At 37.5% G+C, this 24,743-nt stretch overlaps 1 protein-coding gene and 1 long non-coding RNA gene across 4 annotated transcripts in view; one reads left to right on the top strand and one right to left on the bottom strand.

Annotated features, from left to right (window-relative positions):
* LOC136825307 (uncharacterized) overlaps positions 1-24,743 on the top strand; it is a 302,288-nt gene that overhangs the window by 231,124 nt on the left and 46,421 nt on the right. The window lies entirely within an intron of this gene.
* The window catches only part of LOC136825304 (DDB1- and CUL4-associated factor homolog 1-like), a 150,019-nt gene that overhangs the window by 106,893 nt on the left and 18,383 nt on the right, over positions 1-24,743 (bottom strand). For all 3 annotated transcript variants that reach the window (XM_067081433.1, XM_067081434.1, XM_067081435.1), the window contains exons 2-3: positions 9,004-9,170; positions 6,739-6,892 (exon numbers count right to left, since the gene is read on the bottom strand). In XM_067081433.1, the coding sequence (XP_066937534.1) occupies positions 6,739-6,892; positions 9,004-9,170 (321 nt within the window). The remainder of the gene's footprint in view (positions 1-6,738; positions 6,893-9,003; positions 9,171-24,743) is intronic.

The raw sequence follows: 24,743 nt of genomic DNA, 5'->3' as shown, positions 1-24,743 counted from the left end.
TAACTTTAACCTTAAATAAGATAAAAACTACTGAGGCTAGAGGGCTGCAATTCGGTATGCTTGATGATTGGAGGGTGGATGATCAACATACCAATTTGCAGCCCTCTAGCCTCAGTAGTTTTTAAGATCTGAGGGCGGACAGAAAAAGTGCGGACAGAAATAAGTGCGGACGGACAGACAAAACAGGCACAATACTTTTCTTTTACTGAAAACTAAAACGCAATACTTATATTTAATGACAGATGAGAACTGGATAATTAATTATAGATAATAACTGGTTAATAATCCTTCACTAAAATACGTATATACTGAAGAATAAAATAAACAGATCAGAATTAAAATGGGTTAAAGGAAAGAAAAGGCGTTTAGGTGTCACTTGTAGTGTAGGTTGAAACCAGGTCCGTCAAAAATGACAGTTGCCGCTACGGTAAGTTTTGAGAATTCTCATCTTATCTTATATACAACAATATTATTAAACGCAGCCGTCCACAAAAAAAGGGAATGAAAAAAGAAGAGATAAGATAACAAGTGACATCGTAAAAAAAAAAAGTAAAAAATGCGCCGAAGTTTCTTCGGTGCAATCGAGTTTTCTGCACAGCTTATAATCAAGGCCACCTAAAATAGATCTATCTTTCGGTGGTCTCGGTGTAATGCTGTATGAGCCGCGACCCATGAAACTGTCAGCCGACCGTGGTGGCCTTTGTTGCTGCATTGCCAGAAGCACGATCTTGGCTAATTTTAACCTTAAATAAAATAAAAACTACTGAGGCTAGAGAACTGCAATTTGGTATGTTTGATGATTGGAGGGTGGATGATCAACATACCGATTTGCAGCCCCCTAGCCTGAGTGGCTTTTAAGATCTGCGGGCGGACAGAAAAAGTGCGGACGGACAGACCAAACCGCCACAACAGTTTTCTTTTCAGAAAACTAAAGGAGAAAACGTCGAACAATATAGTTAGAGTCGTCCACAAAACAACAAAACTTGGAATAAAAAAAAAAGATGCAATAAGATAACAAATGACATCGTAAAAAAAAAAGAAATCGCTGAAATAAAAACGAAGAGCAAAGTAAAGGTTCTCATTAGGGGTCATCAAAAACTTTCTTTTTAGAAAGTTCAGTCAAGGTGGTGCCGAGAGTTGACTTTGGGCGGAAAAAGAGAGAGCAAGAGCAAAAGTCAGGCGACTTTCTCTCTCTCTCTCTCTCTCTCTCTCTCTCTCTCTCTCTCTCTCTCTCTCTCTCTCTCTCTCTCCGTTGCTAGGCAGTGATGGCACAGGGTTGCTGTCTTGACGTACTCAGTATTATTATTATTATTATTATTATTATTATTATTATTATTATTATTATTATTATTATTATTATTATATTATTATTATTATTATTATTATTATTTATTGTTTATCAGTACCAATTATTAGGGGAAAGTAGGAGATGTTTTATTTATTTTGACAGCCGAACTTCCCGAAACTACAGTAAATACACAAAGCCTAAATAGAGGTCTTTTCTTATCTTCGCAAACTCTCTAAATGCATACGCTCGAGAGAGAGAGAGAGAGAGAGAGAGAGAGAGAGAGAGAGAGAGAGAGAGAGAGAGAGAGAGGAACAACCGCTGTCTTCTTACGGTCCGATGCGTTTGCGAGAGGTTTGGCCTCGTTGCGACATTCATCGAAGTAGTCAATTATTGGTTTTGTTTTAGCCATGGAATCTGGTGGCTCTCTCTCTCTCTCTCTCTCTCTCTCTCTCTCTCTCTCTCTCTCTCTCTCTCTCTCTGTGATACTTCATGCGCGTTAAAACATCGCTTTGACGTATTTTAATCCCTTTCTTTAGTTCACATCTTCGCAATTGTGCTGGTAACATGATTTTTGGTAGCAGTGTCATTACCTGAATGAATTTGTTAAATAATGCATAAATAATGACCATCAGAAATAGTATAGGAGTCTCTTTAAAATTCTAGCAACAAGATTACACTGAATAATTTTCTAGCAACAAGATTACACTGAATAATTTTTTAGCAACAAGATTACACTGAATAATTTTCTAGCAACAAGATTACACTGAATAAATTTTTAGCAACAAGATTACACTGAATAATTTTCTAGCAACAATACAGATTACACTGAATTTAGCAACAAGATTAATAATTTTTTAGCAACAAGATTACACTGAATAATTTTCTAGCAACAAGATTACACTGAATAATTTTCTAGCAACAAGATTACACTGAATAATTTTCTAGCAACAAGATTACACTGAATAATTTTTAGCAACAAGATTACACTGAATAATTTTCTAGCAACAAGATTACACTGAATAATTTTCTAGCAACAAGATTGCACTGAATAATTTTCTAGCAACAAGATTACACTGAATAATTTTCTAGCAACAAGATTACACTGAATAATTTTCTAGCAACAAGCAATAAAGATTACACTGAATAATTTTCTAGCAACAAGATTACACTGAATAATTTTTAGCAACAAGATTAACTGCAATAATTTTTTTAGCAACAAGATTACACTGAATAATTTCCTAGCAACAAGATTACACTGAATAATTTTCTAGCAACAAGATTACACTGAATAATTTCCAGCACCAAGATTACAATGAATAATTTTCTAGCAACAAGATTACACTGAATAATTTCCTAGCAACAAGATTACACTGAATTACCTGAAGCAACGTTACTTTTACATTGCTCGAAGTAATATTTTGACGGATGATTTGTAATCATAAGGAAAACTTGAGTCATCTTCAACACAGCGTATAGTTAAGTCAGTCGAAATATTGCACAGAATCCCCACTAGCAACGACACTATGTAAGTCTAAACATCTGCATCTTATAAATCCAAAATAAGCAAAACAAACTGTAATATGGAATATGTTTATTGTATTTTTTCTATAGACAGCATTTGTTATGTAAAGATGAGCCTCGTGCTTAAATAAAGCTTATCAGTGTTATCGTTTAGTATTACGATAAAACTTAAACTCCACACTCCTGTATTCTACCGCGGACGTTGACCTGAAATGGCTTCAGACAACTTAGAAGTTATGTCGAATTTCGGTGTTGAAAACGCAATACGGAAGCGATGGGTAACGAAAGTTCCGAAATGCCACGGGTATCTATACAACGGTTCGAATCCAAGAGTAAACAAGTAAAAAATATGCGCCGAAGTTTCTTCGGCGCGCGCAGTCGAGTTTTCTGTGCAGCGTATAATCAAGGCCACCGAAAATGACCTTCTTTCGATGGTCTCGGTATAATGCTGTATGAGCCGCGGCCAACGAATCTTTAACCACGGCCCGGTGGTTGCCTGTCCTATATCGTTGCCAGATGCACCATTATGGCTAAATTTAACCTCAAATAAAATAAAAACTACTGAAGCTAGAGGGGGCTGCAATTTGGTATGTTTGGTGATTGGAAGGTGGGTGATCAATATACCAATTTGCAGCCCTCTAGCCTCAGTAGTGTTTAAGATCTGAGGCCCGACGGACAGACAAAGCCAGCACAATAGTTTTCTTTTACATAAAACTGAAAAGTGAACTGCATATATTAATAAGATTAAAAACTACACCATTGAATGGAATGTTATCCAGTCTGTGTCAAGATACTTCAAATAGTGTTCTAATGCACTTAGGATTGCTGATTTCCATCTACCAAACAGTTTGGTTATTATTATTATCATTATTATTTGAAAGGAGTAGATCCGCTTTCAAGCAAGTTTTGTTTAAAATGAATTCTACTCATTCATGAGTAGAATTCATTTTGCACATTGCATAACTACTGATGCTGCCATTCTTTTGAACAAAACTGTAATTATTATTATTATTATTATTATTATTATTATTATTATTTATTATTATTATTATTATTATTATTATTTCGGGAGAAACCCCTCTTTTAAGCATGTAATATTAAATGACATTGCTGCATCAACTGCATTTAATTTGTAAAAACTCTATACAAATTAAATATAGCTGATGCAGCAATTTCATTTATTATTACCTGTTATTATTATTATTATTATTATTATTATTATTATTATTATTATTATTATTATTATTATTATTATTATTAAATTATTATTACGTTTATTTTATGACTAGGTAAATACAGATTTAAAGGAATAAAAGCATTGTAAATGGAATACAGAACGAATTGGCATGCAGATTGCTGCATAAAGTCACGACTGTCATGAACCCAAGGAGAAACGAACTCATTGCAACAACGATGACAATGAAAGTGTCATCATTGTAATCATCGCAATTATTGTCAGCATTATTAAAGTGTATATAAAATATATCTGGAGTGAATACATCTTTCGTCATTTTTAGTTTTCTGTAAAAGAAAACTATTGTCTGTCCATCCGCACTTTTTCTGTCCGCCCTCAGATCTTAAAAACTACTGAGGCTAGAGGGCTGCAAATTGCTATGTTGATCATCCACCCTCCAATCATCAAACATACCAAATTGCAGCCCTCTAGCCTCGGTAGTTTTTATTGTATTTAAGGTTAAAGTTAGCCACAATCGTGCATCTGGCAACGATATAGGACAGGCCACCACCGGTCCGTAGTTAAAGTTTCATGGGCCGCGGCTCATACAGCATTATACGAAGACCACCGAAAGATAGAACTATTTTCGGTGGTCTTGATTATACGCAGTATAGAAAATTCGATTGCGCCGAAGAAACTTTGGCGCATTTTTTACTTGTTTACCTGGAGATTTTTTTTTTAATTACTTATAGCTGAAAATTTATTTCCTACATCGAGAACCTTAAATGTCGCAGCTTGAAATAAATATCCCTTCAACTGACAAACCATATAAATATCCGTTGGCACCAAGGAGTGGGGCTTGCAGCCCCATCCCAGATTATATAATGGAACCTGAAAGAGTATTGCCTCCTGGAGCCACCCACTCCCTGCAAGGGAAAAATGCTTGTAGAGGGCAACAACAACTATAACAGAAAGTTAAAATCGTCTTGTTGTTTTTGTTTTTGTTTTGATAATAAAAACAATAATAAGAACAATAGCCAAGTAACATGAGAGACGCGACAGGGGAGCCTTCAAAACAAGGATGACGTTATGATTATGATGATGAGGATGATAATGATATCAAACTGATGATGATGATAATGATAAAGACTGATGATGATGATGATGATGCTGAAAATGATAAAACTGATGATGATGATAATGATAAAGACTGATGATGATGCTGAAAATGATAAATACTGATGATGGTAATGATAAAGACTGATGATGCTGAAAGTGATAAAGACTGATGATGATGCTGATAATGATAAAGACTGATGATGATGATGCTCAAAATGATAAAGAATGATGATGATGATGATAATGATAACGACTGATAATAATAATAATAATAATGATAATAATAATAATAATAATAATAATAATAATAAAGACTGATGAAACTGTTGATGATAATAATGATAATAATAATGATAATAATGATAAAGACTGATGATGATGATAATGATAATGATAAAGACTGATGATAATAATAATAATATTAATAATAATAATAATAATAATAATAATAATAATAATAAAGACTGATGATGATGATTATGACAAAAATAAGACAGTGTTGTTGAGAAGCAGCCTCAGAGAGAAGAAGCTGGACAAAATTCGCAGCAGAGACGAAGAAGTGGAGAAGAGTCCTAACCGGAGCGGACAAAGAGGGAGGGCCGGCCGCGTTCATTGCCTTCCCTGACGATCTGGAGAGGCAGAACAACACAAGCAACTTATAAAAACAACCGGCTAAAGCAAACACAATATGAGGCTCTATTTGTTCTGCGTGGCTGGTCGAAGAAGAACTCGTCATTATTTTACAGAGAATATCTGTAAATCAGAGAGAGAGAGAGAGAGAGAGAGAGAGAGAGAGAGAGAGAGATTTAAAAAGTAAGATTAGAAAAAATCTGATAAATCAGAGGGTTTTATTATTTACAACACCACACACACACACACACACACACACACACACACACATATATATATATATATTTACATTTACTGTTATATTATTTATTGCATGTTTTGATGTTGTCAGTCAAAGCATTTTAAATTAATTTTTTTGTCATAAAGGGGGTACCGGAAACCTCAAAATTAACAACTACAAAGGATAGCATATAACAAATGATATTATATATACAGTATATAAATATATATATATATATATATATATATATATATATATATATATATATATATATATATATATATAGAAGATATATATATATAAAAACTATTTATTTATTTATTTATTTATTTATTTATTTATTTATTTATTTATAAAGATAAAAAGGCCCATAAAACACTGATTGAACGTTGTTATATTTCGAGCGCTTCTTTCTGTGCCCCTGTTCACTGGTAAAAAAAAGAAAAAAATATATATATATATGAAAAATTCTTATAAAATTCAGCAAGTACCAACACGGCACACGTTTATATATATATATATATATATATATATATATATATATATATATATATATATATATATATATATATATATATATATATATACACACATATATATATAGAGCTAACCCTCCCAGACGAATGTAATCCATTGTCCAGAAAACATAATGAATGACTTAATAATCTAAATGTTTTTTTCGATCTCTAACATCTACGATGTTACTAAGGTCTTAAACATCCCACTGAAAAGTTCATGCTGATGCAGAGAGAGAGAGAGAGAGAGAGAGAGAAACTCAAGACTCACCTGGCGCGCTATTCGAACAGAATGCGCTGGGTTGGTCTCCCTGAGGGATGTCGTGACGTCACACTGGTCAAGTTGAGCCACCACAATGGAGGGAAGGGAAGCTGCCTCGTGAGGGAACACATGGATGCCAGCTCCTCTGACCTCCACCCACACCCTAGATGACGGGGCACAACAAGAGACAAATTATTCATGGGTCTAAAAGACTTAATTAGATATAGAGGTCTCTTATCAGTTCTCTCTTCCCCGATTGTCACCATTTCCTTTGGGATAGGACCTCACTTATTATTTATTATTATTACTCCACTTTTTTCCTTGCTCTCATAATTCCTGGGCTTGGAAAGGCAATTAGGTTTCCCGTTCCACCTGCCTCCTCTCAATATATATATATATATATATATATATATATATATATATATATATATATATATATATATATATATATATATATATATATATATATATATACTGAGACAGGACCTCATTGAAACTGGATGGTATCTAGCGGAGAAGTTTATTCAATTAAAGTTACAAGGTTTCCAGGACTAACAGTCCTCATTGTCAAATTAAACAATAAATATCTCAGGACTAGACACTCATTGTCCAGTATGAATAAATATCTCTTGTCAGTAACTGTCCAGTATTAATGCACAGATAATTGTGTAAGTGTAATGTTAATAGATAATATATATATATATATATATATATATATATATATATATATATATATACTTATATATACATATACATATACAAATATTTATATATATTACTGAAATGCAAAAATATTTAACCCAATGAAGACAACGTATACGATTCCATGCAATTAGAAATTCAATCTTCGGAAATGAAAAAGGAATTCAATTAGCAAAGTAAACCGAAACGTAATAAAGAACGGAAGATGCATCATTCGGCGAGACAGAAATTGCGATTTGCAAATGAGGAGATGTGGAGATAGCGAGTAATGAATGGCTGCGCAGACAGAGAGGGTAATGAATAATAAGTGCCCGGAGTAAATGAAATGTGGTCTCCTTTTTTTTTCTTCTTCTTCTTCTTCTTCTTCTTACCGACATGGACGTGGTTTTCCTATACAAATATATAAGTACATAAATGATATGGTTCTTGGGCAACGCTGGTGCGGGGTTCTGTAAAAACTGAAAGGTGAAGGTGAAAGGAGATAATGTATCGTGATAACAGAGGAGAATGCACGACTCTATAATTATCTACCTCGTACATATATACATATATATATATATATATATATATATATATATATATATATATATATATATATATATATATATATATATGTATGTATATATATATATATATATATATATAAATATATACATACATATGTATATATATATTATATACTATGTATATATTATTTTTATATATGTATATATATATATATATATATATATTTATATATATGCATAATATATATACATACATATATGTATATGTATTACGGTTGTTTTCACTATTAGTAAGAAAATTTCACTTCTGATTTTATTCTCCTTGGCTAAAAAGGTGTAAATAAAAAATAAAAAGGACGGTATAGGAAATAAAATTCTGAGTAATGTGATTAGAAAGATTGAGTTTATTTTCATATTTTAAAGGGATCATCTTCATCATAAATCATAAGAGCGTGAAAAAAAACAACAATAAAAACAATGGAAAAGTGTAATTGAGGCCGATTTGTTTTTTTTATGCTTTCAGAAAACTCGTTTGAATGGGTTTGTTGTTATTAGAAATAATAAAAAAGGGGAACGCCAGATTTGGGCTGCTTTTTCCAATCTCATATTTTAGCATAATTACATTAGCTTTCGGGTTGTATTCGTCTATCTTCCATATATTTGTTGTGTTAAAAGGATGAGAGAGAGAGAGAGAGAGAGAGAGAGAGAGAGAGAGAGAGAGAGAGAGAGGTGGGTGGTATGGAAGGCCTAAAAGAAAATATAAATTCTTCCTCTTGTTCATGAAATATATCTTTTCAAAAGCGCAAACTGATAAATGAGATTTTTCATGCCGAATTATCTCGAGCATATCAGTATAAAAAAATTAAACGCTTAGTTAACCGTGAATGAAGTAATCTAATCGGCCAGTAAGTGCGATAAGGTGACAAGTGTTATAAGAAGCCTGGTGTATCCCTCTGGACTCACCACCCAACCAAGACCACAAAAAAAAAAACTGTTCGATAAACAAAGGCGTTTAATACCTTTCCCCTTTGCGGCGATATCAGAGTGTTCGAGTTGATGAGCTTACCGTAGGAGTCCATTGTTGTGGGCGATGTGGGCGTGCCCTTGGTGGGTGGGTTGCGGGCGGCAGGGCGGAGGGACGAGCAGCAGCCCATCGCCGCCCACGTGAAGCTGCGAGAAGGTAGGGAGAGTTCCAGCCGAACAGGAATGTGATATCTTCCTCGGAGGCGCCATCTTGGAAAGAGAGAAAGATAACAAATACAATCTTATTGTGGATCATAGGGGAGAGAGAGAGAGAGAGAGAGAGAGAGAGAGAGAGAGATTATATAAAGGCGCCGCTTCAAATTATCGAGAGAAATGGCAGTCTGAAATGAACATCATGGAAAGAGAAAGAACGAAGAGAATTTGAGTAGAGAGCATCAAGAGAGACAGAGAGAGAGAGAGAGAGATTACGTAAAATGCCGTTTGGAATTAACGATAGAAATGCAAAAACACCAAAAAAGAATGGTAACCTGAAATGAACATGATAGAAAGAGAACGAGAAAGAACAAATAGAATTTAAGTAGGAATTACAAAGAGAGAGAGAAAAAATAAATAAACTACGACAAGAGATCGGTATACAGACAGTTCGAACCGCATCAAAGAAACGAGAAACCTTGAATATAAATAAAAATAGGAAAAAAAAGAAACCCATACCATAACAAGAAAACGAAAACTTTCGAACAGCCCCCGACTGGCAAATACGGTTCCATAAAAAACCCCGAGAGCCATCTGCTGATGCAAAGTAAAGCGGAGAAAGCGCGCCGTTTACATCCGGGAAACTCTCATGAGTTTTTTCTTCTTATTTTTTTTTTAAAGTCTCCCTGTCGTAGCATATTCCCCTACCCCTCCCCTCCCCCTCCTCTCCCACCTCCCCCTGCACTAAGCAAGTAAAATACGCGAGCAAAGGAGACGTGATTATGTGTCTTTGCTTTGCTCAAAAAGCGAGTGAGGGAAATTCTGTCTGCAGTTGCTGGAATTAAGACTGAAAAAATAAATTCCTTTATATTGGAATAACAATAATAGTCAGTATTATATGACTTCCTCAGCGAGGCAAAAGTAACGGCAATTGCTTAACGCAGAGAGTATGACGACACGCCTAGCCTGGGGATTAGGAGTTACTGAGAATCTAAAACCACCGAAAATTGACTTCAAAGAAATTCGTGCGTTAGAACCAAGGACGATAACAGGAAATACTCTCAGGCCATCTATCCATTGTGCCTCTTAAAAAGGCAAGAGAAACAAAGAGTGTCTCTCTCTATACACACACACACACATATATACGTGTGTCTGTGTGTATATATACAAATTTATATACATATATATGTATATATGCATACATACATACATGTATATACTGTCTACGAATTGTCCTAATGTTGAGTCAGCCGTGTAATAAAAATAAGGAACTCCCTGCGTTCATCCGTTGCCGCCCAGAATAAAGTAAGTATCCCTCGGACATTCGTAGCAATACATATGTACTGTATTGTATATATGTATCTATGGTAGTATATATGTATCAATGTGCAGAGAGGCTGAAAAACAGGACAGTGGTCACTACACATTCATACTTGATTGATGAATTGTAGATGAACCAACTGTGTTAAAAACTTCCAAAACGTTAGCCGCTTCATATAATTACACAGAAAGCCCATCAGCAGCATGGCAAACCCCATACAAACATTGCATCACCTCCTGGATACTATGGTCAGTCCTTTCCAGTACCTTTATATATGACCTTTTCTGCATCTGCCTCTCCTGCTCCCAGTTCTTCATTGGAAGGGTGGGTAGAGCTCTCGGCTAGCACGCTGTTGGCCCAGTGAAGAATTAGAGGAATTTATTTCTGGTGACAGAAATTCATTTCTCGTCATAATGTGGTTCGGATTCCACAATAAGCTGTAGGTCCCCTTGCTAGGTAACCAGTTGGTTCTTGGCCACGTAAAATAAATCTAATCCTTCGGGCCAGCCCTCTCTAGGAGAGCTGTTAATCAGCTCAGTGGTCTGGTTAAACTAAGATATATTTAACTTTTTAACTCTCCTGCTTCCTCCAAATACTTCTGAATTATAGGGGTTTTAACCACCGTATCTTCCATTCTTTCCACATGACCAGAGCATCTCAAAACACCCAGATCCATCCTTTCACTCAGGCTAGCCTTTTTTACTACATCTGCTCATCTCCATATTTCTCATCCTTTCCATTCTTCTCACGCTACTTATACCAAGAAAACATTTCATGGCATTAGTTTCAACCCATTTTTCTTTCATTGGCATTCAATATACACTCTTCACTCCCATAATGGAGTGTTGGTTCAACAATCCCTTCATACACTCCAAGTTTCTTTCCATTCTTCTGAATACACCTATTCTGTGACTCACCTCTTCTCACATGCTACCGTCATCCGTTATATTTACTTTTAAATATCTCTATAACTCATCTGCTTTCATTCTTCCGTCATCCATTGCAACATTCATTGCCACAGCTCCCTGGCGTCCATTTGCTCTCTTAAGTTTATTCTTCTTGCTAATATTGACGTTGAACTTTCTTCTCGCAAACAGTTTCAAACAATTCCACCAGTTTCTCCAATTTTTCTTGACCATCCCAAACAATGATGCTTCATCTGCGGACAGGGAAGGCATTCCGCATTCCATACACGATTCTCTCTCTTATTCCACAGCATTGCACTGTAGTCTATTACCCTTGCGCGGACTTCTCGTTTCACACCGTCCGTAAAGCTGGTGGACAGCCATTTTTTTATATAAAACCAGTTACTCTCCCGTGTACATTTTTTAAAAGAGCTTTGCTTTCATCATGGAACTAGCAATCGATTTGATATCAACAACTTATTTCTTATCCTTTGCATCCCCAGAATCATCCACGATGCCTCTTTCTAGAATATGTATATGTATGTATATATATATATATATATATATATATATATATATATATATATATATTATACATATATATATACACACATATATATGTATATATACACACATATACTGTATATTATATATGTACTGTATGAGAGAGAGAGAGAGAGAGAGAGAGAGAGAATTCCGTAACGCCGTTTAGTATCAACTCACTTCGCAATCACTACGAATAATGACACTGGAGAAAAAAATTACTGGAGACCCGTCAATTCAATGGCGCATAATTAGCCAGTCATTGGTCTGGGCTACCGACTGTTACATTCACCACCATTAAACTGTAGCTGTAACCGTAATCCCTCCATAAACACTACCCCTTCCCCCACTTTTTTTGTGGGGTGGGGGCCATGACTTCAGTGGGTTGAATCGTGGAGGCCACCGAAGAATGATGTGATACTGAATAAGAATTGCCTCTATGAATTAATGTGCTTGGCAAGTATTCCTGTTTCTATTAACTCGAAAAATGACGGTAAAGGGAGTTTATTGGTGAGGTAACATAATAGCACTGGCCTTAAGACGAAGTACCTTAATTGCCTCTATGAATAAGTTAACATAACAAATATTCCTGTTTCTGTTAACTCGAAAAATGATGATAAAGGGAGTTTATTGGTCAAGTAATATACGAGTATATAGCATTGGCCTTAAGACGACATACCACAGCGAAGTCGAAAGCGCTTTAGTTTCTGACAAATAAACAGACTCACTCAGAAACACACAGACAAAGACACACAGTACACACACACACACACATATATATATATATATATATTATATATATAATTTTTTTTCTAACTCACCACGGGACCGAACCCCGGTCTTTCGAGTGAGAGTCCAGGGCATTGCAATTCGGACACAAAGGTGAGTTAGAAATTTATTTCTGTGAAACACGTTCTCATGTGTTCATTTCCATATATTATATATATATATATATATATATATATATATATATATATATATATATATATATATATATAAATATATATACTATATATATATGTATATATATATGTACTATAGCTTGATAAAAGTAGTTTGAAAAAATGGCCAAATCTCTCTAAAGAGCAACTTCATAAAGATGATAGCAATTACTGTTGCAAGAGAAATAAAACTTCGCCACGTCTGTGCTCTGCTTAATCAAACATTCGTGCAAAAATGCCGCTCTCGTACATTCGCATCACGGAACATTTCTCTCGCTATATCAACAGTCTAACGTTTTGTTTTTTTATATCAAATGTGACATCTGTCTTTTCTTATTATCAACATAGGAAATACTTCAAAACTTTGGAATTGAATTGAATTGAATTATAGAATTTAGGCCAAAGGCCCAGCACTGGGACCTATGAGGTCACTCAGCGCTGAAACGTTAATTGACAGTAAAAGGTTTGGAAGGTGTAACAGGAGGTAAACCTCGCAGTTGCACTGTGAATCAATTCTTAGGAGGGTGGAAAGTAAGATAGAAGAAAGAGAATACGAAAGGAGGTGCAGTAAAAGGAACGAAAGGGGTTGCAGCTAGGGGCAGAAGGCACGCTGCAAAGAACCTTGAGTAATGCCTACAGTGCAGCATGAGGTGCACTGACGGCACTATCCCCTACGAGGATAAAACTTTGGAGGTCAGGTGACTTTACAGTAATCTCCCTGACCAGTGAAAACCCCCTTTGACAGCTCCATAAGTATCGTTCTGGAGTTTTTACAGCCTTATGATTTGATTGCATGGATGAAGCCTCAGTGATGGAAATTCTCTGAGAGCGCAATAAAGCTGACAGTAAGAGCAGCCATGAACGATGAGGCAATAAAACCCATTTTCAAGAGACGGGTGATATTTCTAGAATGACACCCGAAAGAGGCTTGAAGGTATTTCCGGGTTACGATTTGAAATCGCCAAATTAAAAAGTTTGCGTACAGTTTTTGACGTCCACAAATCTGCTTCAGAGGTGGTCACTCTCCAAGTAAACTTGAAGTTTCAGTGATTTCAGGTTTGGTGAGCTAAATTTAACTACCAGGACACAGCAGCTGTGAGGAATAGTTCATGGAGATTCCATTGAATTTGAAATGCCTGGGTAAAACCAGTCCTAAAGTAGCGTACTGAAAGCTTATACAGATTTTTTACTGCTGGGTGGCCTCGGCAGTGTTATGCCTAAAATTTCTTATCGATCTGAGATGCTTTACTCGGCGGCCACTCCCCCCCCCAAAAAAAAAAGGCCTTGGATGCTACGGCAAGAAAGTTATCTTGCTGGTAATGAACAAAAAAGAATATAGATTTAAAGCCAAGCGCTGGGAGCTATGAGGTCATCCAGCGCTGAGAGAGAAATTGACAGTAAGAAGATTTGAAAGGTGTAACTGTAACAGGAGGAAAACCTCCCAGTTGCACTAGGAAACAATTTTTAGAGAGGTTGGAAAGTCAGATGGAAGAAAGAGAATACGACCAGAGTTATAATATAAGAAATGAGAGAGTTTCCAGCTAGGGGCCGAAGGGACGCTGCAAAGTAATGCCTACAGTGCACCATGTGAAGTGCGCTGACGGCACTACATCCTACGGGATCTTGCTGATAATAATGGCACCTGGACCCTGAGTCTCGGACGGGACAAAATACCAAAGAAGTTGGAATCTACTAAGAACTGCACATCGCAATAACTTATCTCCTTGAAGACCACTCGCAAGTTATCACGGGCAAGTTCTCTAAGTGGAGGCTATACATACGCCAACTCGCTTAGGACTGCGAGCGAGTCTTGACTGGACAGCGCAGTGGAATACCTCATCCACAACCACCTTGACCTTTAAGAGTTAGTGAGACTTATCATAAAATCTGAAATGATTGAACGTCAGTTCTCAGGTAATTAAGATGAAATAAACGCCCTCCGGATCCTGAGGCGACTGTGTGACCAGCACAAACGGTTTGTCCCTGGAGGAATTCTGCTGAACAATTATCTCTCCATAACACTCACTACGTCAGCGTTTAAATGGCAAATACATTAGTGAGGAAAGAACATCTTTGGACGAACATTACCTAATTGTACAGAAAAATATAAACATTGAAATACATAGATTATTTGTAAAACGTACACGCTAAAAATATTTATGTCAACCCGAACGGTAGGATAAAATGATATTTGTTAATTTTTTTGTAAAATTAATCAACTTTGATAAAAATTCTGCTTGTAATACTGTTAAAACTGTAAAATGTTTTATATTTTCTCCAATAAAAGATAAAAAAAATTGGTCATTGACTGCCTCAAACAGTTTTTACATTATATGTCTAAAATATTATAAATGACCAATGTTAATAATCCTGTATCAACGAAATGATGCAGTTGTCAAATAGTCTGTCAATTTTCCAGTGCCTGTTTTATCAATGATTACTTTTTCTTTTGGATTAGAGAATTTTGAACGACTTTATAGTCATTCATCAAACTAATCGACACAGAAAAGACAGATGATAAAGGGGAAACTTGTACCTAATGCCTCTGTGTTCTTCTGAACCCTCTCTTTTTTTTTCAGAGGAAGGTCTATTTCTTGCCTCCCTGCAGTAAAAATAACTGTCTAATCGTGGAAGACGCCCATTTTCCTTCTTTCGTTAAATGAAACGTGATTACAGACCAAGAATGAAACAATAGGCGATATGCACCTCACTACCATATTACAGTATTTCCCGTTTCAACGCTTTGCAGCTAAGAAACAAGGATATAGATTACAACTGCTCGTCTTAATAGAATGCCTCTGTGTATGGAAATTAAACTCAGTGTGTAGTTGCAAAGAACAACAAGCATGGTTTTCATTCGTATAGACAATGTGCTAATGCTTTCAGGGCTGTTAAAATTTTCCAGTGAATTGCGGCTCCGTTTCATATACTGACGAATATGAAATTGGTCTTCCCTTCGTTTGTTTATGACGTGGGAGGCTAAAACAAGAGAGTAAGGGAGCGTTTCATGTGAATGAGAGTTTTATTGGTTTTTGAAGAGAGGAGGCTTGGGAATAGGGGTCTGAGAGGAATGAGAGGGAGGTAGTATAAAGGCAGTATCGTGATGGGTGGGAGGGACTGTCGTCTGGTAGACAGTAGTGGTCTATAGATGGGGACGGGTTATGGGTCTCGAAGGGTTGGTGGCGGCGGAACTTCCATAGCCGACACGGACCCTTACGTAACCATTTCATCGCCCCCTGTCCCTCCTGCCCCTCACACGTCCATCCTTTCCCCCACCCCACTTCTACCAACCCTTATCCGTCTGTACCCACTTCATCCCTGCCGCCTCCAGACATCTCCCTCTGCAGTGCCCAGTCCTCATTCCGCCACCTGCTGAAATGTACGAACAACACAACAAGACGACGGACGATTTCGCGCCTCGCGTGACAAAAGCATCGCGAAGGGGATAAAGGATGGGAGAGGATTCAGCACGCTGCTGTCTGTGCTTTTGTTCGTCTCGCTCCTTCAGAAGGGATCCCCGGGGCGTTACAGACGACCGGATCCCCTTCTCGGCTAGGCAACAGGCGCTTCTCTAGGAGACTAGCCATTCGCTCTTCCTGATATACGTTCGTTCTCTCTCGCGGTAGAAATTATGATAATAGATATCTCTTGTAGTTATCAGCTAGAGTTGAGAAGCCACTAGTGTTATCTCAAGTTTAGGACATGGAAATGTTGGCGATGACAAACTGCTAGATTTCTCAACGATGTCAATAGATGGACACCATGAAAAGCCGTAGATGATTCATGAAGTTATGTATGTATTGATGTATGAATGGAAGAAAAGTTTAAGAACATACGCCCATGTTATCTCTCTCTCTCTCTCTCTCTCTCTCTCTCTCTCTCTCATTATTATATATATATATATATATATATATATATATATATATATATATATATATATATATATATAATTATATATACACTTTAAACTTAGGTAAACATAACCTGCGACCTAAAAATAATAAAGGAGTGAAATTCATTTAATAAAATAGCCATCGGCAAGCCTGAGGCCTCAGCGAAAGTATCGATTATGACATTCCGGCAACACTTGCACCCTGACAGCTAATCTAAATTATGAAGGCTTCCTTGAATGACGTAACGTCTTTGGCCTCACAAACAAAAACTAGAGCTGTGGACGCCCTTTTGTATTCGCTCGCTGCGTGGGTCCTGGCTGCCAGAGTGTATATACCTCGAGCCGATCCAAGCGCTCGGCATGAATAATTAAGCGGGCCCTTGGCGATGATGAAAGTGTTTTGGGTGCTGCCTTCGCTCTGGACCCCTCCTGCTTGTTGGACTGATTGGTTTCTGTGGTAGACTGAGGTCGCAAATACAGTGATCATCGATGCCTGTCTACTGTAAATTTATTTTATTTCCCGACCTTTTTGAGACCCCTTCCATACCCTACCCAGCTTCTTCTATCAACAACCCTTGGCCATAGGTCAACCAGGCTTGGGTATGCTTATCCCCGTAAGTTGTCAAGAGCTTTTCTTCCAAGATCTGAAGAATTCTTTGGAGCTTGAGGGTTTATAGGGGTACTTGCTGAGAGAGAGATAACGATTTTGTTGTAAACAGAACGGTGATCGTTAAGGATACGGAACGGGTGTTTTATATTATTACCAAACAGGCATTTCACACATAACATTACAAAACAACCTTTAGATTGACCTTTTTTTTAGAATGTTTTCGTTTTCGCTTAATTAATTCCTATTTTCATATTATATTTCACTGTATAGCTGAAGAGGCACATTGGAAAAGAATGCGAAAGCTCCTGTTAATCATGATTACAAATGGACATGTGTATATAACTGTGGATTGAATTGAATAGAACTGAATATAGAATTTAGGCCAAAGCCCAAGCACTGGGACCTATGAGGTCATTCAGCACTGAAACGGAAATTGACAGTAAAAGGTTTGAAAGGCATAGCAGGAGGGAAACTTCGCAGTTGCACTATGAATCAATTGTTAGACAGGGTGGAAAGTAAGATGGAAGAAAGAGAATAAGAACAGAGGTACAGGAAAGGAACGATAGGGGTCGCAGCTAGGGTCCGAAGGCACGTTGCAAAGAACCTAAAGCAATGCCTACAGTGCACCGCATGAGGCGCACTGACGGCACTACCCTCCTACTGGGTACATACAACTGTGGATTTTTTAAGCGATAATTACAATGTTAATGATAAAGTGGCTGATGGAGACATTACAGTTCAGCCAAAAGTGGTGATACGCTTTAAAGTACAGTTTTGTAACCGCAATAACTTTAATTTATATTTCTATGTTCATGGTTTAAATGGGATATGCGTCGAAGGTCTGATAATGGGGAAAAAAAATTAAGAATCCCTGCAGCCGAAATTATCCAAGCTTATTAAACTATCACAACAAGCCTGACATTTGTTTATTGTCGGACATAATTTGTTCATAAATTAAAGTGCTTGGGTTACAAAACCCCGATCCTTTAGTATAACCCATGTCACTTTTGGAAGAACGAGATAGAATGAAATTTCCAAAAGGGCCACTTCGACAGAACAACCTCCTGGAAGTAGGAAAAACAAAACAAGAGATTTATTGATAGTAATACCCCGTAGGAGGGTAGTGCCGTCAGGGCACCTCTGGCGTTGCGCTGTAGGCATTACTTTAGGTTCTTTGCAGCGTCCCTTCGGCTCTAGCTGCAACCTCTTTCATTCCTTTTACTGTACCTCCGTTCACATTCTCTTTCGTCCATCTTACTTTCCACCCTCTCTAACAATTGATTCATAGCAGAGCTGAGAGGTTTTCCTCCTGTTACACCTTTCAAACTTTCTTAATGTTACATTCCGTTTTAGCGCTGAATGTCCTCGTAGGTCCCAGAACTTGGCCCAAGAGCCGTATTCTGTATTTCTACTAATATAATTAACGCAGTTTAGACTTGCCGTCGTTCAGCCTGGGCCAGCTTCTCTCACCACTGGCTTCTATGGATCACGCAGAACGAAAGAGCCTTTGTCCGAGCATCGGGACGATACGTACCACTCTGAGGGTCACATTTTTTTATGGTATGGGTACGCAGTTAACAATATAATTAAGAAGCGCTCTACCTTTTTTATCCTCTATAGTTTTCTGTAAAAGAAAACTATTGTGCCGGCTTTGTCTGTCCGTCCGCCCTCAGACCTTAGAAACTACTGAGGCTAGAGGGCTGCAAATTGGTATGTTGATCATCCACCCTCCAATCATCAAACATAGCAGATTGCAGCTCTCTAGCCTCAGTAGTTTTTATTTTATTGAAGGTTAAAGTTAGCCATAATCGTGCATCTTGTAACGATATAAGCCAGGCCACCACCGGGCCGTGGTTAAAGACTCACGGGCCGCGGCTCACACAGCATTATACCGAGACCACCGAAAGATAAATCTATTTTCGGTGGCCTTGATTCTACGCTGTACAGAAAACTCGATTGCGCTGAAGAATCTTCGGCCCATTTTTTTACTTGTTTATACCATTTTCCCTATATTTGTGCTGATTGGTATGGTAAATTGCTGAAAACGGGTTCGAACCACAAGCAGTTATTTCTCCAAGCACAGGAAAAGTGTTTGTTGTGCGTTAACCTCGACAAGCTCATTCTCTTTTTTGCGTTTATGAAACGGCTCAATAATAGCCAAATATGATCAATCCTTGTACTGTACTCTGACTGTAACAGGCATTTATTGATGCGATATTTTTTATGCTGTATGTAAACAAGGGCTGACACACAAGTACTGTATATATATATATGTGTATATATATATATATATATATATATATGTGTGTGTGTGTGTGTATATGTATATGTATGTATATATATATATATATATATATATATATATATATATATATATATATATATATACTATATATATATATATATATATATATATTACTAAAAGGACCTCATTCAAACTGATAGATAGATAGATAGATAGATAGATAGATAAATAGACAGATAGATTCAACGATGATACTGCTTTTCCTTGTTCCGTTTTAATATCATTATCAGCCATCTTTTGAATTTGTAGTTTTATCTCAATCTGTGTTCAGAAAGTTTCTTCATAATATATAACATAAACTATCATTTATCTTCATCTGATTTTCGCCTGTAAAATGCGCAAACACACACAAAAGAACCGTCTTTAACAGAGCGATATAACGAACCACCCCCCCACCCCACCCCCACACATACTGCAAGGCTGTACTGAGCCTTGCTGTGGTCAACTGTACACGTGAATTGGAAGCGCTAATGAGCAAACCCCCTTGTGGACTATTAACGGTTTACTCTTTATTGCGAACCGAGCTACTAAAATATCAAGGCATCCTAAACATTTTTACGACGAGCTGATCCTTCGGTATTCTCTAGATTCTCTAGACCTTGTTCCGGAACATTAGTCTTTTATTCCGCCGCCTGCGAGGTTAAGATTAACCGGGCGATTAGCCCCGCCAGTTTATTAACTTGGATTATCGCGGCCCCCAGAAGGGCCTTCGAAGAAGTCTATCAACGCAGTGGATATACGCAAGGTCTTTAGACCTTGGATATACGGACTTCAATCCTCTTGTTATGGCGGCTGAGCACGCCCTTCAAGCGCGAGAGAGAGAGATCCCGCCCCTAACGCCAAAACTTAAGGTCCAGCTATAACTAACCGCAGCCTGTCTTTCCTCTGACCGCGACACGGCGTCTGATCCCGCTAATCCAACGAAGGCTGTTGGACGATCATCGCCTGCCTTGCCTCGTCATAATATCTATGGTTCTGCGGTTATCTTGTTCGCCCGTCATTTATCACGCTTGAATCTTTTTTTTTCCATTCACACCCCTCATCCAGGGCTTAATTCCCCTTACCGCTCATTAGGCATGTCCTTGTTCGATCAAAGTTTTGGGGATTTCCGTATTACTGTGTCCATTTTCACACGGCTTTTCAGATTGCTTGAGGACACAGGACTTCCTCAAATCTTTGTCTGTAGTTAGGGCTCTTGACTAAGGGACAACCAACAAGTCTGGTTTCCCCTAGGTTCCTCAGGGAAAAATGATTGAATACCATCTGCGATACCTGTTTGCATCGGCATTAACTGATGTCACCAAGATTTGGATGCCTATGGGTTCCAACAAAAATTTCGGAAGCAATTTGTGTAAAAACTATTCTGCTTGCAAAAAAAAAAAAGTATGACATTTCAGGCTGATCAGCTCAAAATTATAAATATGTTCGCAGTGAAAAAAAACACACACACACAAAGCAATTTACAGTCTTAAATATTTCAGGCTACACCCAGCACTATCAAGGTCTTCCTCAAAATTCTGGGGAACACGCAATAAAGAATTTCCCCTACGTACAGGGGGACAATTTCCCTACATTTAGGGAAGCGGAGGAGGCCGCGCCGAGGCAGGTGATGAAAGCAATTGCGCAAATTGTTTGTCGAAACTCTCACCTCCTCCATTTCCCCCCCCCCCTCTTTCATTTCTAATAACAGTCATTTCCGCGCCCGTGTCGAATGGCGCGAGAGGTGGAAGGGAAAAAACATTTGCTAGAAAATAATAAATAATAATATTTTCTTCGGTGACGGAATAGACGGAGGCCATCGCTCGAGGGAGACTCCCGTCAATCATGTGACGCGGTTCTTCACTTGACAGGAGCAGTCAGTCGCTTTTCTTGTCTACATTAAATTTTTATTTATTTATTGGTTTATTTATTTGTCTGTTTTTTGTTTGTTTACTTATCTATTTATTTACTGACAAGGCGGGCATTGAAAGTGTACTAAAACCAAACCATCTACTGGAAGACTGATAATGTTAAAAAAAATTATCGCAAGTAAACTGTCTAAGCGATCAGTAGTTAAACAATCATATAGACTATCTTAGCAATCAGAAAAACAAGACTAAACAATCATGCAAACCGTCTAAGCATTCAGAAAAAGAAGTCTAAACAAACATACAAATCGTCTAAGCGACCAGAAAAAAGAAGTCTAAACAGTCATACAAACAGTCTAAGTGACCAGAAAAAGAAGGCTAAGCAAAATCAGAAAATGAAGTCTAAACAATCATACAATCTCTCTAAGCAATCAGAAAAAGAAGTATAAACAGTCATATAAACCGTCTAAGCAATCAGGAAAAGTCTAAACAATCAGCTGTCTAAGCAATCAGAAAAAGGAGTCTAAACAATCATACAATTCGTTTAAGTGATCAGAAGTCTAAACAATCATACAAACCGTCTAAGCGATCGGAAACGCAATCTGCCTAAATTATGAAAAAAAAAAAAAAAAACAGAAACCAGATTAACGTAATTTACACAAGATTTCGGTCTAAAATGTCAAACAAAATAAAAATTTATTAGGATTGTGCATTCAATCTTAAAAATACACATGCATACGCGCACATCATACGCTCGCCTCACTGACAAATAAACTTGGATTCGAATCGTAAGTGAAGTCGAACGATATGAGGGTGTTCTCCGTTAAAAACCCATGGTGTCTTCGTTGACTTGAGAATGATGTGTATGGTACTTAGTCAGCTGCAGTGGGTTCCACTCAGGATGGAGGTGAGTGTGGGATTTGCAAAATAATCCCAAAATAACTATGTATATCACAGTTATTGGGACAACTGACGGAAACATGGTAGAGGTGGATGGACTAGCCGATAAGTCCCATGTAGTTTTTGACCGATGGATATGGCACTCATGTTAAAATAAACAAGTAAAACTTCGGCGCATTAGAGTTTTCTGTACAGCGTATAATGCTGCGTGAAACTCTCAGCCACGGCCCATGAAACTCTCAGCCGCATGCCATGAAACTTTCAGCCACGGCCCGGTGGTGGCCTGTGTTGTTGGCACCTATAGCGGTGCCAGATGCACGACCATGACTAACTTTAACCTTAAATAAAATAAAAACTACTGAGGCTAGATGGCTGCAATTTGGTATGTTTGAGGATTTGAGGGTGGATGATCAACATACCAATTTGCAGCCCTCTAGCCTCGGTAGTTTTTAAGATCTGAGGGCGGACAGAAAAAGTGCCGACGGACTGACAAAGCCATCTCAATAGCTTTCTTTTACAGAAAACTAAAAAGAACCACAAAAATAGCGTTAAAAAGCAAATAACGAAAACAAAAAATTGTGAAACAATGAATGAATGAAATTCACTCCAAGAATTTACCAGAATGACTAAATACATCACCACAGTCCTAAAAGATAGTCTTATCAACATAATTGCCATCTAATCAGAAGATTCATCGGACCTCAGGTCAGATATCAGTCAAGATAAACGTAACCTTAGGTCACGCAGTCAAATGATCTGATATTTTCAGAGAATGAATCTCAGGAAGGGGGATGTTTCATAGCAAATGTGTACTTGGTGGCTGAATTATTCAGATGTCTGCCCCACCACTTCCCCCTTCCCCTAAAATGGTAGTTTAACACTAAGGCTTATTAAGAATCTATGGAATATAAAATTTAGGCCAAAGGCCAAGCGCCGGGACCTATGAGGTCATTCAGCGCTGAAAATAATGTTGAAACAATTGTTGAGATAGGGTTGAAGGTAAGATGGAAGGAAGACAGTATGAACGCAGGTACAGTAAAAGGGGTTGCAGCTAGGAGGCGAAGGGATGCTACGAAGTACCCTTAAGTAATGCCTATAGCGCACCGTATGAGGTGCACTGGCAGCACTACTTCCCTACGGGGATTAAGGAGCTGTGAAACACAGTGACCGAGAGAATGGTGAAAGGGGGATTGGGGCGACTTAGGACACTAAACCATCCAAAACAGCATGGAAGTCCCTCTAAGTCTCAGTCAGAAGAGGCGAATATTATCAGCTCTATCGAGCTACGTTTCAAAATAATAGATTCTGGTTGAGAAAAATATCTGCTAGTTAAACTGAGCAAGACAACAGTTGTCAGATAGACTGGTTTCCAGAACATGCACAGACATCATAACGGTAGATAGACTGGTTTCCAGAACATGCACAGACATCATAACGGTAGATAGACTGGTTTCCAGAACATGCACAGACATCATAACGGTACTAGCAATGCCAGTTTGACAGTATTTTCATTTAAATGTTTTCTCAAGTAAGTCCACCAGTGGAGGTCAAAGCTCTAAGCAGACATAACCTCAAAGTACTGAAAAATATTATACCAGCGAGCATTCGTTGGCCATGCACCTCAGTGAAGCACAGTACTGCCCTAAAATGGAAGACTGCAGTATCTGCAAAAATACAAAACTGAGAAAAATGGTACAGTAGATACTGCAGTTTTCGCTTGATTTACTACTGATTTTGCAGATCCTGCAGATGAAACACCCTACAGTAAGTACTCTTGGAAAGCATTGTAGAGTTATTCTGAAACTGCAGTAACTTGTGTATTTTGTGTTTCACGAGCCCAATAGGTGGTATATCTCAGTTTCGAAAATTGTGTAGATACTGCAGTTTTCCAGTTTAGAGCAGAGTACCTACTGCACATTTTACAATAAAGCGAACAATATTTTTTAGAATATTAAAGGGGCAACGATCCATTGGTAATTTGGAGAAATTTTTTGGCTCTCGAAATTATTAACAAAATTAATTTTCAAGGAAGCACGAGAGTTCCACAGTGCTTACCTCTTACAAAAATTTATGACTGTAGTACTGAGATAATAATACAGTCTTACAAATGTCATATGCCTTATACTACTGATATTGACGTGTTGCTGGTATCTTATTATGTTCAAAGTAGCGTCAAGTCTAATTCCTTTCACCATGATAAACTAAAAGACTTTCTATGAAAACCATAAATACATAACATCTAAAATCTCAAAGATTTGCCATTAATCAGTTGCATTCGCAAGTTTCACAATCTGACTAAATTACAAGAAACTTTAGAGAAACACCAACCACCTATTACATTCACAGCTTCGAAATGCCAGCAGCAA

The sequence above is a fragment of the Macrobrachium rosenbergii genome, chromosome 37 (assembly GCF_040412425.1).
Source record: "Macrobrachium rosenbergii isolate ZJJX-2024 chromosome 37, ASM4041242v1, whole genome shotgun sequence".
NCBI classification, from domain to species: domain Eukaryota; kingdom Metazoa; phylum Arthropoda; class Malacostraca; order Decapoda; family Palaemonidae; genus Macrobrachium; species Macrobrachium rosenbergii.
Note: the sequence above shows the minus strand (reverse complement) of the source record. Positions and strands in the feature narration are given on the sequence as shown.